Genomic DNA, 17848 nt, shown 5'->3' on the forward strand with positions numbered 1-17848 from the left:
AGATAATGAACAAAACTGGCCCCAGGACCGACCCTTGGGGCACTCCGCTTGGCATTCCGCCATGGACAGTCCCCTTATGCTCTACAGCCCCTCTTCACCATCCGGACAAACTGAACTTTGTGATGAAAGGTTAACAACACCAAAATCTCCTCGTATTAGGTTACTCCCAACCCCAAGGCGTCGGTTACTTACCCCAGGTCAATGGATACTCGATCTCACACCAAAGACTACGCTGACAGCCATTTTCTCTAGTAAACTAACAAAAACTTTATTAGCTAAGAAAAAGCAATGAGCGTTATTGAGAGGTTCAAGCAGGTACAATGCGTTCACAGGGAGTCGAAGTTTGTATATGATAGTAGAGATGTAGTGAGCTGCTAGATTTCAGTAAGTCTCTCGGTGTTACCCAGAATAACTGTGGGGAATTCTGTCCACTTGTTCAATATTCCACACTATTAGAATCCAAAACAGTTGAAAGATGCAGAATCATTCCCTTGAACCAGTATTTATAGATTCTTGCTCACAGAAAATTCACTGACAGCTTCTATATCCATTGCTGAACTCAACGACTCTTGCTTTGAAGTTAGCCTTCTACTTTTTGCATTCACAAGCAATGTAGTTGCAGCAATTGTCTGCTGTTACATTCTAACAGGGATCGAGACGTGAAAACAATACAAGTATCATTCACTAATTTTCATGCAGTTTACACACCACGTAAATTCTCACTGACATACACTTCTGATCTAGGGTTAATTACATACGGGGTTTACATAATGTAATGAGATAGTAAAACAACAGGGTATAACAAGACAATAACATCAGCATTTTGCTAGTTTTCATAAATTTAGAGCAAATGTAATTAGGGGACATATGCCATGTAAGTGCAGTATGATAACATCCCCCTTTGTGAATTGGCTTGAACACACAATGACCTCTTAGCATTTCTTTGCTCTCCACACAGCAGTGAATTGCGCTATTGCTCCAGCCTGAGCTGGCAATCTGCTGGGACAGGTCACCACACTGACAAATGTCGGGGCAGAGTAGGACTGAACTGAATGTCAAACCAACACAGGGGCTAGTGCAGTGGCTGGATCCTTGGGACACTTGGACCTGAAGGTGCTGCACAGTCTGATACAAGTGAGCGCAGAATCCAGGGGGGTTGGCAGACTGCTTGGGGGAAGAAGGGGAATAAAGGGCAGGTACCTGTCTGCTCTCCAAGGACTCCAAGTGTCATGGGTGGGGGCTGGGGAGGGGTCTGCTGGAAATGCACGAACTTCTCCTGACTGCAGTGGAGTATGACTACCGGCTCGTGAGGAAGTGGCATACATGCCTGGGGACTGTTACGTGGTGTCCCTTGCTGCTTAGGGGCTCAAGTGAAGGAGGAACACAGCATGTCCTCAGTGTCAAGGTCTCTCCTGCAGTGCGTAGGCTGCTGCTCTCAGAAGGGAGGTGTTTTGTGGAGTTGCCAGCGAGTGCCGTGAATGGATGGGGAAATTGGATCTAAATGGGTGGAATTTCCCTTGCAGGTGGCAAATCTGCGAGAGAAGCTCCAAGCTTATGAGAGAAACACCCAGGATCCAGACCACCAGGTTCCAGGTCCTCAGGCACAGTCTAGCCCTTGGCAGGTGGAACTGCTCAGGTACGTTTCGTTGATCATCAAAATCTTATCCTGCCGGGATCCTGAACAATGCTGAATGCTACATCCTATCCCCCAGCTTTCCCCATCAAGGACTTTTAGGGTTCATTTTACTCTTGATTGGATCCCAAATCATAGTCTGAAAGCAGAGCTGATTGGAATGTAACCACACCTGTTGACTTGCTAAGCACATGGTCATGTCAGTCAGACAGTCCTGCCTATGATCAAGCCGTAGTCTGCCCACCGGAGCCCGGGTGGACAGAGTGACTCGCTAACAAGTGAGAGGGAAGGTGGTCCTTGAAGGCCTTTTGCCAGACTAAGTAAAGAACAAGACTTGGAAAATCTGACTGTAAAAGAAAGGTCTCCATGAGGGTCTCTGACCTCCCCAGAGAGGCCTGTAAGTGGTGGCAGAAAACACGGCAGCTTTTCACCCAAATCTGCTCAGGCAACTTCTCCTAAATAGCTTGTCTCCATGTTGTTATGGCTGCTTCTTCCTCTGCATTGCTACAGGTCAGCAGAAGCTGCACAGGTGTCTCCAGATCATGAAGTCCCTGATAAGAGTAACCAGGAAATGGTGATACAGCAGCAGGAGCGAAAAGTGAGACCCCCCTTTCAGCAACAGGACCTGGGAGCAGTGGAACAGGTGAGAGAAGGGGCTGGTTGGCAGAGGAGCACTCAGGCAGGTCTGGAGACTTGGCAAGAATGAGACAGCTGCAGGGTGAGGGGAAATGCAGGATAGTGGAGAGACACTGACGAGGAACAGCAGGACTAGGGCAATAACTGTGGGGGGATGAGCAGCAGGGGAGTAGAGAAGCTGCGAATTGTGGCCTTGGAAGATGAGCATTATCATGGGGAAAGGATAAGAGACGGCCCCACAGGATCACGGCTCTGTAGAACACCTCGCTGATGGCCGTCCCCAGGGCACCTTGTTCTGTGCTATAAGACAAGAGTCCAGCTGAGAAGCTCTCCAGTGCATACTGCAGTACAAGGGCACAAGCTCAATGGACGTGTGATGTGCAGTGCAGCCCACTTGTCTGTCATGCTGCTTGGCTCTGAGGTAAGGTACTAGGACAGTCCCACCTACACGACACGTTACTGTCTGGGGGGCCAGTTACAGCGTGTGCTGAAGCTGTGTCCTCTGCTCTGTAGTCAACTCTCCCCTCCATTAAACCTGCACCAGGTGAGAGTGGCAGGAGCTGGCAAAACTGAGCAAAAGCATTTGATACTAATGTTCCCTCCTTGTGATCAATTCAGGCGCCAGAGAAGGATCTTCGTGACCATGCCACAGACCTTCAGCAGAAAACCAACAAACCAAGCTCTCTGCTACAGGGAGTGCCCCGGGATCAGACCCAGAGGTGAGTGTTCCCTCACCGCCTCCCCCACTGCCACCCTCACATACGTGCGCATGGGAGAAAGGGACGTGCTCCTCCCTGTGGTGAGGTGAACTGTGTGGCAGTACCGTGGTGGGGCTGTGCCCAGGCTGAAAGAACCAGCCCAGTCTGCAGGGTGCTTGTGCTCCTCATGGGGATTGTGAAGGGGCAGGAACAGTCACGAGGGATACAGGGCCTCTGCAGTTACCTGTCCTAGAGAGGCAGCACCTACCATAGGTACTAGTGGTCGGAAAGTAACTGCCCTTTCTCCATGAATCCCAGTAATATGGGTTCTGCCAGCAGAGCAGGGTCGGAATTCCCAATGTGAACCTGAACTTCAGACTGGTAGAAGTCACTTCTGGAAGCTCTCCCTATGTCCTGGGCTTCTATAGGTTGTGCCCTGGGCTGGGTCCATGAAACAATCTGCTGGGATCTCTGCCCTAAATCTCTTGCCAGAATGGATCCCTTGGGAAAGTTACCCCCCTCCCCCAGGCCTCCCACTGAAGAGTCTCACTGCCAGCCTGGCCAAGAACCAGAGGTCCCAAAAGCCCAGCTCAGTGTCTCAAAAGCTCAGCCCAGCATCCCAAGTGCCCCCTGATATGAGCTCTGGAGCCAAAGGGTGGCTATAGAGTTGACAACCTGCAGGTTTTGTTGCTGGTGAACTCATCAAGCACTCTGCTATTGCAGTCTTAAAATAATCTGACCAGATCTTACCACCTTGGATTGGGCTCCACTGTCCGATCCATTTACAGCTGAGGTACAGCCTTTGGACTGGCAGCAAGCTGCAACACTGCTGTACTGTAAAGTTTGGCCACCCCTTGTACTAACAGTCTGTGCTCTGGCACAGCCCTAAGAGTACACCTGGAATTGAACAGGTGTGTCTGGGTGCTTCCTGGAACCAATGGAAGTAGGTGGTATGTGGGTGTGGGGTGCCGATGATTGAACCTCGGTGCCCAGAAGACCTTGGTCGAAGTCACTATTTTCAGTTTCCTAACTGGTTCTTGGGGCCAGGTTCTCACATGCTACACTGCACTAGACTATTGGTGACAGTGTTCATCTCTTCTAGCGAAACTCATGTTGTGGCCCTTTCTACCCCAGACTGGTCATTGCTGTCCTGCATGTTGCACAAAGGCAGTACTCTCTGCTGAAGGCTGCCAACCTCCTAACCCCAGACATGGTCTCAGAGTTTGAGGAACTGGAATACCTGGTGCAAAGAGAAACCGGTAGGAGTCAAGAGCCAGCTGGGACTCTGGGCGGATTCGAGGTGACCCGTGAAAGCATCTCAGCCCAAGAGGAGCAGCAGCACTCGAATAACGGTGAGCTTGTGTGGGTGTGGTCTCCAGAACAGCTGGGCCTCAACCCCTATGTTCTGCTGTCTCCCCGGGATTTGAAGTATGTGCATGAGCGACAGGGCGGAGGAGCCTGGAAGGCTCTGTGCTGTGGCTCACACTTTGGGGTGGTCACTACTGCCCTCCCTCCCAGTGGGAGTGGCTGCCTGCCCTGGAGCCGCTCCCTAGCCTCCCCTGCAGCCCAAACGCCCTAGCAGGCTAGAGCACAACTGGGTGCAACATGTGTAACTCAGCGTCTGGGACCCAACTCAAATGCACTTTGAGGACAAAGGCAACTTGAGGGTGGGTGGGCAACTGGGTGGCTGCAGCCCTGGGACTTGGTGCAGTGGCCTCTGCCGCCAGCTAAGTACCTCAGTGAAATCATTACAGCTCTGGCAGGTGAGATGAGCTCTGAGTGCAGGTCGCGGCATTGGCCACGCTTTGTTCGTGTTTGAAGGCTTTCTCTGTAGCTAATGGGGCCAGGGGCACTTTTGATTTCAAACAACCCAGCCTGTAGATTCCGCAGTGCAATTATACACACATTTTGAAAAATTGGATGTGGCCATTTATATGGCAGTATAATTACATTCACAGAAGCCTGGACATAGCCCTGCAAGCCATCTCCCAGCACCGAATAGCTGAGGCTTTATGAGCCTCCTCCCTGTGTACGACGGGTCAGTATTTCCTGGGTTTACAGATCAGGGAAGTGAGGGTTAGAGACTTTACAGGGTTTCTTTTTAATTCTGTGTTTAGACTTCAGTGCTTTTGGTGCCTGCACAAAACTCAACCCAGTGACCCCACAGCTATTCCAGCTGCTGGCTGCCCCTCCCCAAAACCTGGGGAACATACACCGCATGCACAGACGGGCCTAGGGATCCGTCTCTCATAGATACTGCCACCCATCTCCAGAGGCACCTGCCACGTCAAATCAGTAGCAATACCAAAGTGCCTATTGGACTTCAGAGTCTCAGGGACCTCCCCCTTTTCAAGATAAAAATTCTGCTCTGGGCGGGCAAGGCTTTTTGTTCGTTCTTTTAGACTTGTTCTCTGGAGGTTGACTTGTCCAGGCTAATGTTTACAACTTTGTAGTTTGGTTGGCTTGGGTAGAAGGGGTGTCATGCCTGGTCTCTGGATTGCAGGGATGGGAGACAGCAAATGTGAATGTCTAGTTCCCCTCCCCGAGAACAGCCGCTAGCAGCTCCCTTCCATGTAAACCAGGGGGCTGGTTTTCACATCAAGCTTGGGCACATCAGGCAGTGACAGATGCCTTAGAATCATTGAGGAGTTGGGCAGAGGGAGAACCCAAAAGACCTACCTCCTAATGTCTATGACTATGCCAGCATGGCCTTTCTTACCTGCTTTGGGGTGGGGGCACGCAGGAGGCTCCGCTGTAGGGCTGCTTAGTGACTGCCCCAGGTGTCTGCTCTGGGCGCTTGACACTTAAGAGGGTGAGGGGTTGTGGCTGTATCTCTGAACGCTCTACTTATCTACTCTCCTAGTGGTGCTATTGGCCACCAGGCTGCAGGGTGCGCCTGCCACAGAACGTGCTGTCCCGATGACGAGGGCTGTGACGCGGTCCTCGCAGGAGCTTATGTTGGTCCCTAGTCCCTCAGCCAAGACTCCCAGCCTGCCGACGAAGAAGAGGAGGAGGTTGGAAATGAGCAGCCCATCCAAAACAGGAACTCCTGCCACGCCAAACCTGCAGGCGAAGCGCCAGCGGAAATCCTCCCTTCCTGGCCGGCAAAGGCGAAGGGGCTCCGCAAATGAATCAGCTGCTCCTCCAGTGACAATCAGTCACAGCACCCCCATTGTTAAGGGAGCTAAACCTTCTCAGCTAGTGCCTTATTGCATCCCCAAACCCTGCCCAACAACAGTCACCAAAAGCCGGGTGCCCTTGACAACATCTGCTGCCCAAAACTGCTGCACTCCAGCTACGCTGACCGTCCGAGACCTGAATCTAACCTTTGACCTTGCTGAGGACAGCTGTTCGTCTGGTGTGGACAATCCTGTGAAATTCAGTGCCCCTGAGTTCCCTGGCTGGGAGAATGTCCAGTGCGTCTTAAAAAAGCCCGAAGATTCCTTCATGCCCAGGTTAGTGCTGCTGGGACTCTCTGATCTACCAGTTCCACTGTAACCTGCTCACTGTGCCCCACTGGGTTGGGATGGGGAACTGGGCTGGTTCATTTCATTCTGCCTTTTACTCAATTTCATTTTCTGGTTCATCTGTACTCGTAGGATGTTCTTGTAGCTTTGAGTCAAAATGCTACAAGGGGATTCTTTCTCTGAGACTCGTATACCCCAAAACTAGCAGTCAGATATGTGAACAAACACCAGTCTAACCTTGCACATGCATTGTTCATGGAGAATTGGAAAGTGTTTAAAAAATCCATTCCTCCTCGTCTTTTCCTGTCGATATCCAAGAGGAATCTCTTCTTCAGATAGCATGTCCAGTTCTAAAGGCTTGTTAGAATCCAGCAGTACCTCGCCTCCCCTCTGAATGCTGCCTTAAGGCATTTGCAGGTGCAGATAAACGAATGATGAGACTGTTCCATTGTACCACCTTTATTTTGACTCCTGCCTGCAGCTGCACTTCAAAAATGACTCCGGTTTGAGCTGAGTTGTATAAACCGGATGTGTATTGGTCTGTAAATGTAGGCTGGGAATGTGCCTGGTGACAAAGTAGATACTCCAGAATGCCCTTTATATAAGAATCAGTGGGGAAACTGAGGCACGGTGGGGTAGTGACTTGCCCACAGTCACCTTGCAAGCCAGGAATAGCACCCAGGAGGCCTGACTTCAGTCTCCTACTCAAATCTATAGATGCTGCAGCCTTGCTTGGAACTTTAGTTATAAAGGCTTGCATTTCATCCATCTAGCTCAGACGTGGGCAAACTACGGCCCGTGAGGCTGTCCTGCCAAGCCCCTGAGCTCCCGGCTGGGGAGGCTACCCCCGGCCCCTCCCCTGCTGTTCCCTCTCCCTGCAGCCACGCTGCCGCCTGGGAAGCACTCTGACCCACCGCTCCTGTCGGGCTGCGTGGCTTGTGCCCACCCAGCTCCCAGGCTTTCCAATAAGCTAGTCCTGCCGCTCTGAGCAGCATGGTAAGGGAGCGGGAAGCAGGGGGGGTTGGATAAGGGGCAGTCGGTCCTGGAGGCGTTCAGGGAGCAGGGGACAGTTGGATGGGATGGAGGTTGGGGGGGGGCAGCCAAGGGACGGGGAACAGGGGGGTTGGATAGGCGTGGGATTCCCAGGGGGGCCTGTCAGAAGGTAGGGGTGTAGATAGGGGGCAGGGCAGTCAGGGAACAGGGAGTGGGGGGGGGGGGTTGGATGGGTTGGGGATTCTGACGGGGGGCAGATAGGGGGCGGAGGCCAGGCTATTGGGGGAGGCACAGCCTTCTCTACCCAGCCCTCCATACCGTTTCGCACCCTGGCGTGGCCCTTGGGCCAAAAAGTTTGCCCACCCCTGCTCTAGCTGGTGAGCGAGACCCCAATTCTCTGCCTGTTTATGGAGTCAGTTCCTCAGTAGTCTCAGTTAATGTCCCATTTCTCCATGGTGTAGCCCATAGGGCTAACTTGCCTTTATTATGTTCACTGCTCTGCCTTCATTATAGGGACTCTTCTGTATTTACAATGGCAATGACAGTCCAGACGAGATGGGCCTGAGATTCTGTCTAGGAGAGAGTGTCTCAGTGCACATGTGTTAACTTGTTATCTGATTGGATTCAGAGCCTCCGTGCCCGTGTTCACCATGAAGGGCTCCTCCATCCCACCCGGCAGCATCCCGAAGCCATCCTCCTTGATCTGCAAAGCAATGGGACAGAAGAGAAGACGTTCGGTGAGGTAAGAGCTCGCTGGAGGCCTCCAGCCCAAGACCAGGTCACCAGCTGGTGGATTGTGTGTGTCCATATCCTCCCTCACTGGTTCCCCAGCAGCTGTCCAGGGCAGCCCATGGATGAGCCAACAGCTGTCTGAGGGGCCACTGGAGCATGCAGTTCTCGTGCGTCCCTTCTGAGCCTGACTGCTCTCCCTCTCCTGTAACAGGGCTTCTCTCCCCAGTGCTGAGGCAGGTGCGATGACGTTGAGGGGCTGAGGGGGATGAAGGTAACTGCTGCCCCAGAGCCTCGAGGTGCCTGCAACCGTCCAGGAAATGGGCTCCTGCTCTCTGGTGGGTGTTGCTAATTGCCCTGCCTTCCGTTTCAGCACTGCGTCCCGCTCGCTGGGGGGGCTGCGGAGCCAGAGCCGAATTGCCAGGCTCCAGAGCAGCACCGTGAAGTCCTTGCAGACCCCAAGTATCCCAGGTAACCCCTTCTCTTCTCAGTGCTTGGCTAGACAGGCTGGGCTTCCTGCCTGGGGATATACTGTGGGAGCAACCCCTGGGCTCAGGCAGGTGCTAGGCCTGGCCTTGGCTAGTCCAGGTGCCAGATGAATCTCGCCTGCTACAGCTGCGCAGTGGCCCTTCTACTCAAGGGGGGGTAATGGGGAAGAGCTGCCTGAGCTGCCAGTGTGCAGTGACTGGGTAAACTACAACAACTTATGCAAATCCTTGTGTTTCCCCATTGTGTCCAGGCAGCCCACCTGGGGTGCCTGTACCCATCCCCCACTGCCACAGCGATCTGTTCCCAAAAGCATGCTCAGCCCTAGGGTGCAAAGAGTGCCTTGCCTCACTGAATCCCCCCCGTCTGTCATGGGCCCTTGGGGGCTGGACCGTGGAGGGGAGGGGGATAGAAACATGGATCCGAAGATCCTTTCCTCCTCCTGGGCAGAGCGGTGGCTCTGGCACTACCCCTTGAGCTTTCATGCCTGCGTAGCACGAGGGGAGGAGGGCAGCAAGTCTATAAAGGAAGGATGTGGGACCTACTGGCTGGTGCCAGGGGTGGGAACTGGGCTCCAAGGCTCCATTGTGGACGTGTGGGCTTGCTGCAGGTCTAGGAAGCTCTGAGGGGCTGCAGGTGCCAGCGACCCTGTCCAGTGATGCTTTTATTAACCTTGCTTGTGTGTTTTCACCTCCAGAGCGGCCTCCCTGCACTCTGGGCAAGAGGGGCAGAGCAGAGCTAGAAGCAGCTGGTGGGAAAATGCTGGCTGCACCCAGATCCCAGGCCATGAAGCTTTTCTGCTGACGTGTCCTTGGACCCCAGGGTCATCGACGCAGGGGCCGCTTGGCTGTTTTAGCTTAGCGCTGCCTGCCAGACCAGGCCTGGGACACGGCTGGCATGCCTGGAGCATGGACATCTTCCCCCTCTCCTCATGTACAGACTGGACTCGCACCTCCCTTCTGTGGCAGTGTTCCCTGAGCTGCCACTCGCTGGGCCACTCCCATCAGTGCTAGCTGTTCAGTGCAGTCTCCTCCGGCCTTTCCTGCTCCTCTCTTGGCAGCGGAGCAATGAGAGCAGGAAGGCAGCACTGCTCCTCGTGTCTCCGCATCCTTTCCCCCTCTGCAGGGTAGCAGCATCCTGCTCCTCATCTCAGCAGTCTAAGGAGAAGACTGGAATGGGGCCTTCTGCCAGCAGTTCTCTTCCCCAGCCCAGGTCCCACTAGTGTCCAGAAGCGACTTGGTGCAGCACCCCAGCTCCTGAGCTGAGCAGCCGGGGCAGAGCACTGCATCGTCACACACCCCAAAGCAAAGCTTCCTTGACTCCTCCTGCTCCTCGGCTGCACCGGCCAGGAACTCTTCTCCTCGAGAGCCAGAGTCTGATCTCAGTTACACCAGTGAGTTCGCTGGAATTGCTCGGCATTCACCTTGTGCCTGGCTTGGTTTTACTAGTGGAAACAGGCTGGGGGTGGGTTCTTAGCTGGGCTTTGGGGAGTCTCCTGAGCAGCACAAATGGGCTGTGTAACTCTCCTGCAGTCAGAGAGAGCCCTGTATTTTTATACCAGATGGATTATTGCTGTTCTGTCTTTAGATCCTGTGTAAACTCCTCTTGGGTGTCTAGTGCTAACAGATGGCTGCAGCACTCCCCTTTTTAATAAAGCTCCTAGGTGTGATACTTCTCACTTCCCTCCCAGCCAGAGCCTGTCATGGAGCTGCTTGGGGATGGGCCCTCCTCCAGCTCCGTAGATGGCTAATGATTTGGGTATCCAATTAGCCTGTCCCTCAGGCTCTCAGAAAATCTCAGCCAAGGCCTCTGCCACCCCGCTCTTCTGTTCAGTGCTGCACCAGCTGGAACTTTTCCAGTGCCTCTGAGGGCAAACGAGGTGAAACCCCAGGTAACTGGGCTTGATCTAGAGAGAAAATATTGGGTGTGGGCAGCCACGCCTCCTGCTAACATTAACCAGGAGCCTGTTTGTGAACTACAGTGGGAAGTGTCCCAACTTCTCAATTCTGCTGGAGCCTCCTCTGCTACCCCCTCAAGTGACCGTTAGTTTCAGGCCATATCCAGCCACTGATTCGCATCATCCCATCACTAGTGCTTGGCACTGCCTCTGCCCAGGCGAGGGGAAAGAGTCTCACTAGTGACCCCCTGATGTCACCTCTTCTCTGCACCCCAGAACCCAGCTCACATCACCTTCTTCAGTGCAATCAAACTGGGCCTCCCAGACAGCTCTGCATGGACCTCTGTGGGGCACCAAGTGTCTTTTCCTTCTAATCCAGAGGGGGCAAGCCTGCATGAGGGGCTGTCCAACTGCATTGTAGACCTTTGGGCTCAGGCTGGACCCCACAAAGGGGGAGAGGGACCGACCTGAAGAAGAGCCCTGTGGAGCTCATAAGCTTGTTTCTCTTGCTAGCAGAACTTGGTCCAATAAAAAAATATTCCCTCCCCCACCTTGTCTCTCTAGTATCCTGGGACCAGCTCAGCTACAGTAACTCTGCATCTGTTTAGGGGTGAGGACTTTCTTGCACAAAGCCTTGGGCCCAGACAGTCCAGCTGAAGATTCACAGAACTGTTACAATCCAATGAGGGGGCGGAGCAGTAAGCCCAGGCTTTTCAATATGCCGATCTGTTTAATATGCTAGCACTAGACTCATTTCCCAGCGAGCTGTCCCCTTTGCTCCTGATGCAGCCCTTCCTGACAGCCAGCTTAGTGATCTGCTGCTTCCTCGGGGGGTTACAAACTTCCCCTGCCCTCATTATTTCAGCCCCTTTCTGGTGTAACGCTGGAGAGCTGGATTGCAAAGGCAGATGCTCGTGTGCACCCGGCTTTGCATTGTTGGAGGCTGGAAGATTATAATTAAAACTTTCAGCTCCCTTAAAGTTAGGTCCTCTCATTAAGAGGCGGATGGGGGCTGGGGGAGAACCCAGCTTTGCCTCTCTGGAGCTGAGTGACTGACGTTTTTCACAAGAGATGTTAACACTTTGATCTCATCTGCGTAGGAGCTGGGAAAAACTAAATATCTGGGGAGATTAGCTGAGACTTTCTGTTCACCCCAAAGACCTTCCCCCCACCCTCCCTGCAACATCTCTCTCTCAATCCATCCTTCCTGTGCTATGGAAAAACCATTGCCTCAGCTAACAAGCTCGCAGAGCTGAGCTGACAGACGCGCCGCCTGCCAAGGTGAGGCAGACAAGCAATTAAAAAGTGTTGCAGTGGGTCAGAGTTGCCTGCTGTTGTTTTAAAAGGCCTGGGTGTGCTTCTAGAGATCAAATGGGGGTGCAGGTGCAACTGGATGCTGTAGCCAAATCCCCCCACCTGCACCCCGCTCCAGGTGACATCTGCGCTGCCTGCATGCACAGCATCAGCTGCTGCTGGATGTCTCCGCTGTTCAGAACTAGGCAGCATGGTCAAATGGCCAGAGCAGAGAACTGGGTTCTGCTCTTGGCTTGCCCAGCTCACACCATTACTGCTCATTTACGGTTTGCTCTGCGTTCCCGAATGAGGGCTGGGGTCCCCTGGTGCAAACACACAACAGGGGAGACAGCCCCTGCCCCGAGAGCACAGTTTGTGCAGACCGGACGGGGATGAAACAGGGTGAAGGGTAGCAACCAGCATGTGCTGTCGCAGGGCTTTGTCTGCCCGGGGGTCAATGAGCCTGCCTAGCTCCCCAGGCGCTGGGAGGTTTAACTGCGCCCGGGTGAGCTCGCATCCCCAAGGGGGTGGGTGTGGTGATGCTGAGCAGCATAACGCCTAGGAATGCTGGGAGCCACCAGGCCAAGTCAGGTGTCCAGGCTTGTGCTGCATGAATGGGGAAAGTTGGGCCCCTGGGAAGAGGAGCCACCTATGCTAGCCAATGGGTGATGCTGATCACAGGGAGGTGTGCTAAGCCCCGCCTCTCAGTGAGAGGTGCCCCTAAATCCAGGCTATGAGCTGTGACCACACCCCCCACCCACCTGAGGCAGGATCCTAGGCAGAGGGGGAATTAGGCGGGTGCCTCACTGCACAATGAATTGGGGGGACTGAGGTGCTGGTGCCCACCAAGCTGGGCCAGGGGGAGCCCAGGTTCAATTCCCCCCTTTCTGCCATGTGGGGGGATGGACAGATTTGAACTGGGATCTCCTGTCAGTGCCCTAACCCCAGGGCTGCAGGTACATTCTCACACGGGTCCAAAGGACACTGATTATTCATGCCACAGCTTGCTGATTAGGGTGCTCTCTCGAGAGGTGGGAACCCCTGGTCTCCTGCATCCCAGGGGAGTGCTCCAGTCCACTGTCTCTGCTGGCCAGACCCACACTGGGTGGCAGCCTCTGAGCACCCACTGGCTCAGGCCTGCGGGTGACAGTGGCCGAGTGCCGCTGGAGCGTGGCTGGGAGATGGTGTCTAGCTGGTGACAGGAGGCAGCCATGCGTGTGTCCAGAGGCAGAAAGTAGGTGCTTGGTGAGGTTTTCCCTGGGAGTTTCAATACCTGCAGGGTCAGGCTGGAGTTTTGTGGGGCATGAATCAGGACTTAGGCCCCTATGTCTCTGAGCTGCTCGGATGGGAAGGGCTGCGGAGATCCTGTAACAAACCTGCAGCCCCCTAGTGCGTCGCATCCCTATGCTGCACAGCAGGGGAACTTCGGGCTCCCTGGGGGACAGGAAGGCTGGAGCTCAAATCCTCCTGCTCCAGGAATCCAGCCCCCTGCTGCTTGAGCCAAAGGAGAAACTCCCCTGGGAGTTAGTGCTCTGGGGCCTGTGACATGGGTTCAGTTCTGATTCCACCCAGCGGAGGGCAGTGCGGTAATTTATATAAACCACAAGGAGTCCAGTGGCACCTTAAAGACTAACGTTTATTTGGGGATAAGCTTTCATGGGTAAAACCCACTTCGTCAGATGCCCAGAGTGAAAGTTCCAGCTGCAGGCATGATGCACTGCCACACGAAGAGATAGGAGTTACCTTGCAAGTGGAGAACCGGTGCTGACAGGGCCAATTCGCTCAGGGTGGCTGTGGTCCACTCCCAGTAACAGATGAGAAGGTGTCAATTTCAGGAGAGGCAAAGCTGCTTTTGTAATGAGTCAGCCACTCCCAGTGTTTAAGGTGCCACCAGACTCCTTGTTGTTTTGGGGGATTCACAGTAATTTATAGCCTGTCGGTATTTTTAAATCAAAGCAGAGAGCTGCTGCTGCTGGGCCCAGATTTGTGCCAGCAGGGGAAGCACTTAGAGATTTGGGGCTTGGCGAACAGGCAGCATCTGCTACAAGGGGCTGATCTGCTCAGCTCTGGTTTCTTCTCACAGCAGCATGGCCTAGTCCCGGAGTCCTAGCATTTAAGGCCAGAAGGGACCCCAGATCATCTGGGCTGACTGCCTAGACAGCTCCACTGGCATGGGCTGGGTTGTCCATTGGGAAACGTGCATTTCACCATGCCCACAAAAGGACTTCCCTGGCCAGCAATCGCAGTGTACAAGCAGGCAGAGTATGGAAAGTGCTGCCTGCGAATTGATGAATGCGAGCTTTACGGAAAGTGAATGGTGTGAAGTGTGATGTCGCCCCACCACAGTGCTGTGATAACTTACATTGATAAAAATGGGGGGAAATGCCTGTTCTCCAGCAACATTATAAACAAATAAAGAGCAAAGTCTGCCAAGCCTGCGTACAGCACAGACCCGCACACGGACCCCAACAACCGAAATGAGCACAAAGCGTCACAACCCTCAGGACACTGGACTACGCTGTGCCACAGGCCGAGGGGCACCAGGGCCCCTGCAAGAGCAGGGAAAAGATTGTGTGAGATACACCAGGATAATCCTAGCCAGTGACACCCTCACCCCCGGCAGGCTGAGGTGAATGTGAAACCCCTCAAGGCCTCTGCTAATTTGTGACCTGGGAGGATATTCCTGCCCCACCCCACATACAGCGCTCGGTTAGACCCTGAGCTTTGAGCTAGACCCACCAGCCAAGCCCCTGAGAGAGAGAAAATGCCAAGTGCCACCCCAGATCCCTGGTGCTCCCCAGCCATTCTGAGGCTTCAGAGGAGGGAGATAAAACAAACAAAATTAAAAAACTGACTATATTGCAGGGAGTGTAGTGGGTGTCCCATCCCTCCCTTCTTCCTGCTGGTGACTGGCTGAAACCATGGGATTTTTTAAGACCATAAGACATAACCTGGACGGAAGCCAGCTCTCTGAAGAGTGCTGTGGTCTTCCAGATGCAAGTGTCATGCACCTTCTCTGATGCCCCCCCCCCCCCACTGATATCGGTGAAGCGTCCCTGGTGAGCAAGCAACACTGGCATAACTATGCATAAGTTGCCCTTTGTGTTGTTGTACTCTGTAGGGCTATGCGTGCCATTTATCGCCCCATCACAACTTGGGAACCCCACTGCTGCAAATCCATCAACCGTGGCCTGCACATTGTCAAGCGTCACAGTCCTGCATCGCAGGAAACGGTTAATGCCCTCCTCCCATGTTGGATTTTCCAACTCCAAAATGATTTGCCACCCACCAGTAGCACTTTAGCATTGCAAGTTTCCGTGGTGCAATCACCACACGCCTCTCCACTGCCTGTGCAGCTCTCATTTTGGTGTTCCTGTGCTGGAGAGCTGGGGCAAGCTTAGCGCACAGAGCCAGGAATGTGGGATTTCACACCTGAAAGTTCTGCAGCCACCGCTCATCACCCCAAACCTGCACTGTGATGTGATCCCACCAGTCCGTGCTTGTTTCTCAGGCCCAGGAGCACTGCTCCAGTGTCTGCAGCTGCTCCGTGAATGCCACCAAAACCCCTAAATTTTTGCTCTCTCTCAGCAAACTGTCCTCCATGAAATCCTCCTGTCCCCTGCTCTTGCAGTACTTTCTGCAGATCTGCAAAACCCAGACGAATCAGACTTCCTGCATTTCAACATTCATGAAAACAGTGCAGAGGTCTGAGGCGCCAGGCTTCTCTCTGAGAGGGCAGAGACGGAAAAGAGCCAGGTGGGTCTATGGAATTTTTTTAAAAGGCCCAAAAATTATGGGCTATGTGGATAGCATTACGGGAAGGAGCAAGTTGCATGCTGTGAACTTGACCCTTAGTTCCCAGAGATCTCTGGACAAGTCATTTCTGTCCCACGACATGGCAAAAATGTCCCAAAGGGCATTGCACCATTGCAGCGTGTGGCACACTGGGATACCTGTCCGTGGTTGCACCACACATGCAGAGCTGATGCAAGCAGCCAAGTATGTACGTGCACGAGCAATATACCAACCTTGCCAGCTGTGCGCAGATATAGCTTGTGTCGGGTACATACGGCCTAAGGGTTTGGTGAGTGCTGTGACTCCAGACACATTGAGACGACAGATACTGATTTTTTTCCCCCAAACTAAGAAGCAGAAGAGGGACTAGATCCGTTACAGAGCTGAGACCTCTGGAGGTCTCGGCAGACAGTAAAAATTCCCTGATTAAAGACAGTGTTGTTTGTAGAACACGTGATTCCAGCTTCTGGAATTGCTGAGGAACAAATCTGAGCCTAGAGAAAGGTTTCTACGAACAACGGCAGCTGAACGGCCATGGGGAAGGTTCCCAACACTCGCAGCCTCTAGTGCAGAACAAGAACGCCGGCTCCAGCAAACAGAAGCAGGCCAGAGAATGCAGGCGCCATGGTCCAGTGCTGTGGAAAGCAGCGCGAAAGGCAGAAGGAAAATGCCAAGCCCCTGGGCCACAGTGCCCGGAGTTCAGGAAAGAGCACCACTTGCTGTGCCAAGGCTGCAGCTCCGCCAGGCCGGGGAGAAGAAAGCAGCAGCAGGGACAGCGACTGGGGCTGCGGGGACTTCCAGCAAAGAGGAGGGGCTCGCTCGTTGGCGCTAACAGCTCCAAACCTGATGGTCACACACGTGTTGCAGAAGAAGGCTACCAGCCGTTGAACAGCCAGGCCTGTCACTGTGCTGTCCCCGCAGTGCCCGGTTTGAGTCCAGCTGCAGCGTGCAGCCAGCTGCAGCGTCGTGCCAGCAGCACCGCTAAGCAGCATGATCAGCCCAGCGAAATGGGACAAGGTGCTGGTGACGTACGGTCAGTTAAGCCGTTCTGCGGCTGGGGCGAGAGCCGGCTGTCGAGAACCCATCGAACAAGAGCCGCTATGGCTTGGAGCTGGCAGAGAGCAGCACCATCCCCCCACGCACAGGGTCAGCGACTCGAGGGGGAAGAAACAGCTCCTGTCCCAGCAGGTCCCCCTCTCCCCTCCCAGATCCTGCCAGTGGGCTGAGCCCACCCCCGGCCTACCCCTCCTGGCAAGGGGGCCACACAGGCCAGTTATCAGAGGGAGAGCAAAGCATCCACATACACGCCCCTCCCAGTGTTAATCACACATGTGTGTCTGGGTGTCTCCGAGTGAATAAACGTGTGTGTGTGTCTGGGTGTGCACATGTGTGCACATGTGTGGCATGTCTCTGTGTGTCTGTGTACATGTGTGTGCATGTCTGTGTGTGCGCGTGTGTGTGTGCACGTGTGCACGTCTGGGTGTGTGGGTGTGTGTACATGTGTGTGCGTGTCTGGGTGTGTGTGTGTACGTGTGTGTGCATGCATGTCTCTGGGTATATATGTGCATGTGTTCCTATTTGTGTGCATGTGTGTGTGTGTGTCTGTGCACGTGTGTGCGTGCCTATGGGTGCGTGTCTGGGTGCGCACCACTCACCCTATGCTCTCCTCACCCCTCTTCTGCAGCAACTGATAGATTCCAAGGCCAGCAGGGACCGTTCTAGCATCTCATCTGACTCTGGATAAACACAGGCCAGAGACCTGCCCCACAACAATCACAGCAACCGTCCTCCTTCCCCCCACCGACTCCTATTGCTCCATTTCCCCCTCCCTCTTCCCCCTCATCCGCTACGGCTCCCATAGCTCCAGCTGCTCCCCTTCCCGCTCCGAGCCAGACCCCATCCCCACTCCCTCCTCCTCAGGTCCTGGCCCTCCCTCCATCCCACCCCTCCTCCTCCTCCGTCCCCTCCACTCCTCGCTGCCTCCAGCTCCTGGCTCAGCAGCTGACATGGCCTCTGCAGCTGCTCCCCTCAGCAAGGCGCCCCATTCTCTCCCCTGCCCTGCCCTGGCTCAGACTGGGGGGGTGGGGTCTCCGCTTCTCTCTCCTTCCTGCTGCTGCCAGCAGCCCCCTTCCCACTTCTGGAGCAGCGCAGCAGCCAACTCTTCTGGCCTCTCCCAATCCAGGCGGCTGCTACCAACCATCCACCCATCCCCTTCCTCTCA

The 17848-nt window shown here is 54.1% G+C and overlaps 2 protein-coding genes across 3 annotated transcripts in view; one reads left to right on the plus strand and one right to left on the minus strand.

Annotated features, from left to right (window-relative positions):
- Nucleotides 1-10315, plus strand: part of KIF18B (kinesin family member 18B) — a 32630-nt gene extending 22315 nt beyond the window's left edge. The window contains exons 9-16 of the mRNA XM_050934916.1: nt 1524-1636; nt 2144-2276; nt 2888-2988; nt 4102-4319; nt 5831-6422; nt 8056-8169; nt 8530-8627; nt 9340-10315. Coding sequence (XP_050790873.1) covers nt 1524-1636; nt 2144-2276; nt 2888-2988; nt 4102-4319; nt 5831-6422; nt 8056-8169; nt 8530-8627; nt 9340-9446 — 1476 coding nt within the window. The 3' untranslated portion in view covers nt 9447-10315. The remainder of the gene's footprint in view (nt 1-1523; nt 1637-2143; nt 2277-2887; nt 2989-4101; nt 4320-5830; nt 6423-8055; nt 8170-8529; nt 8628-9339) is intronic.
- The window catches only part of ADAM11 (ADAM metallopeptidase domain 11), a 672244-nt gene that overhangs the window by 391828 nt on the left and 262568 nt on the right, over nt 1-17848 (minus strand). The window lies entirely within an intron of this gene.

The sequence above is a fragment of the Gopherus flavomarginatus genome, chromosome 25 (genome assembly GCF_025201925.1).
Source record: "Gopherus flavomarginatus isolate rGopFla2 chromosome 25, rGopFla2.mat.asm, whole genome shotgun sequence".
Classification (NCBI taxonomy): Eukaryota; Metazoa; Chordata; order Testudines; family Testudinidae; genus Gopherus; species Gopherus flavomarginatus.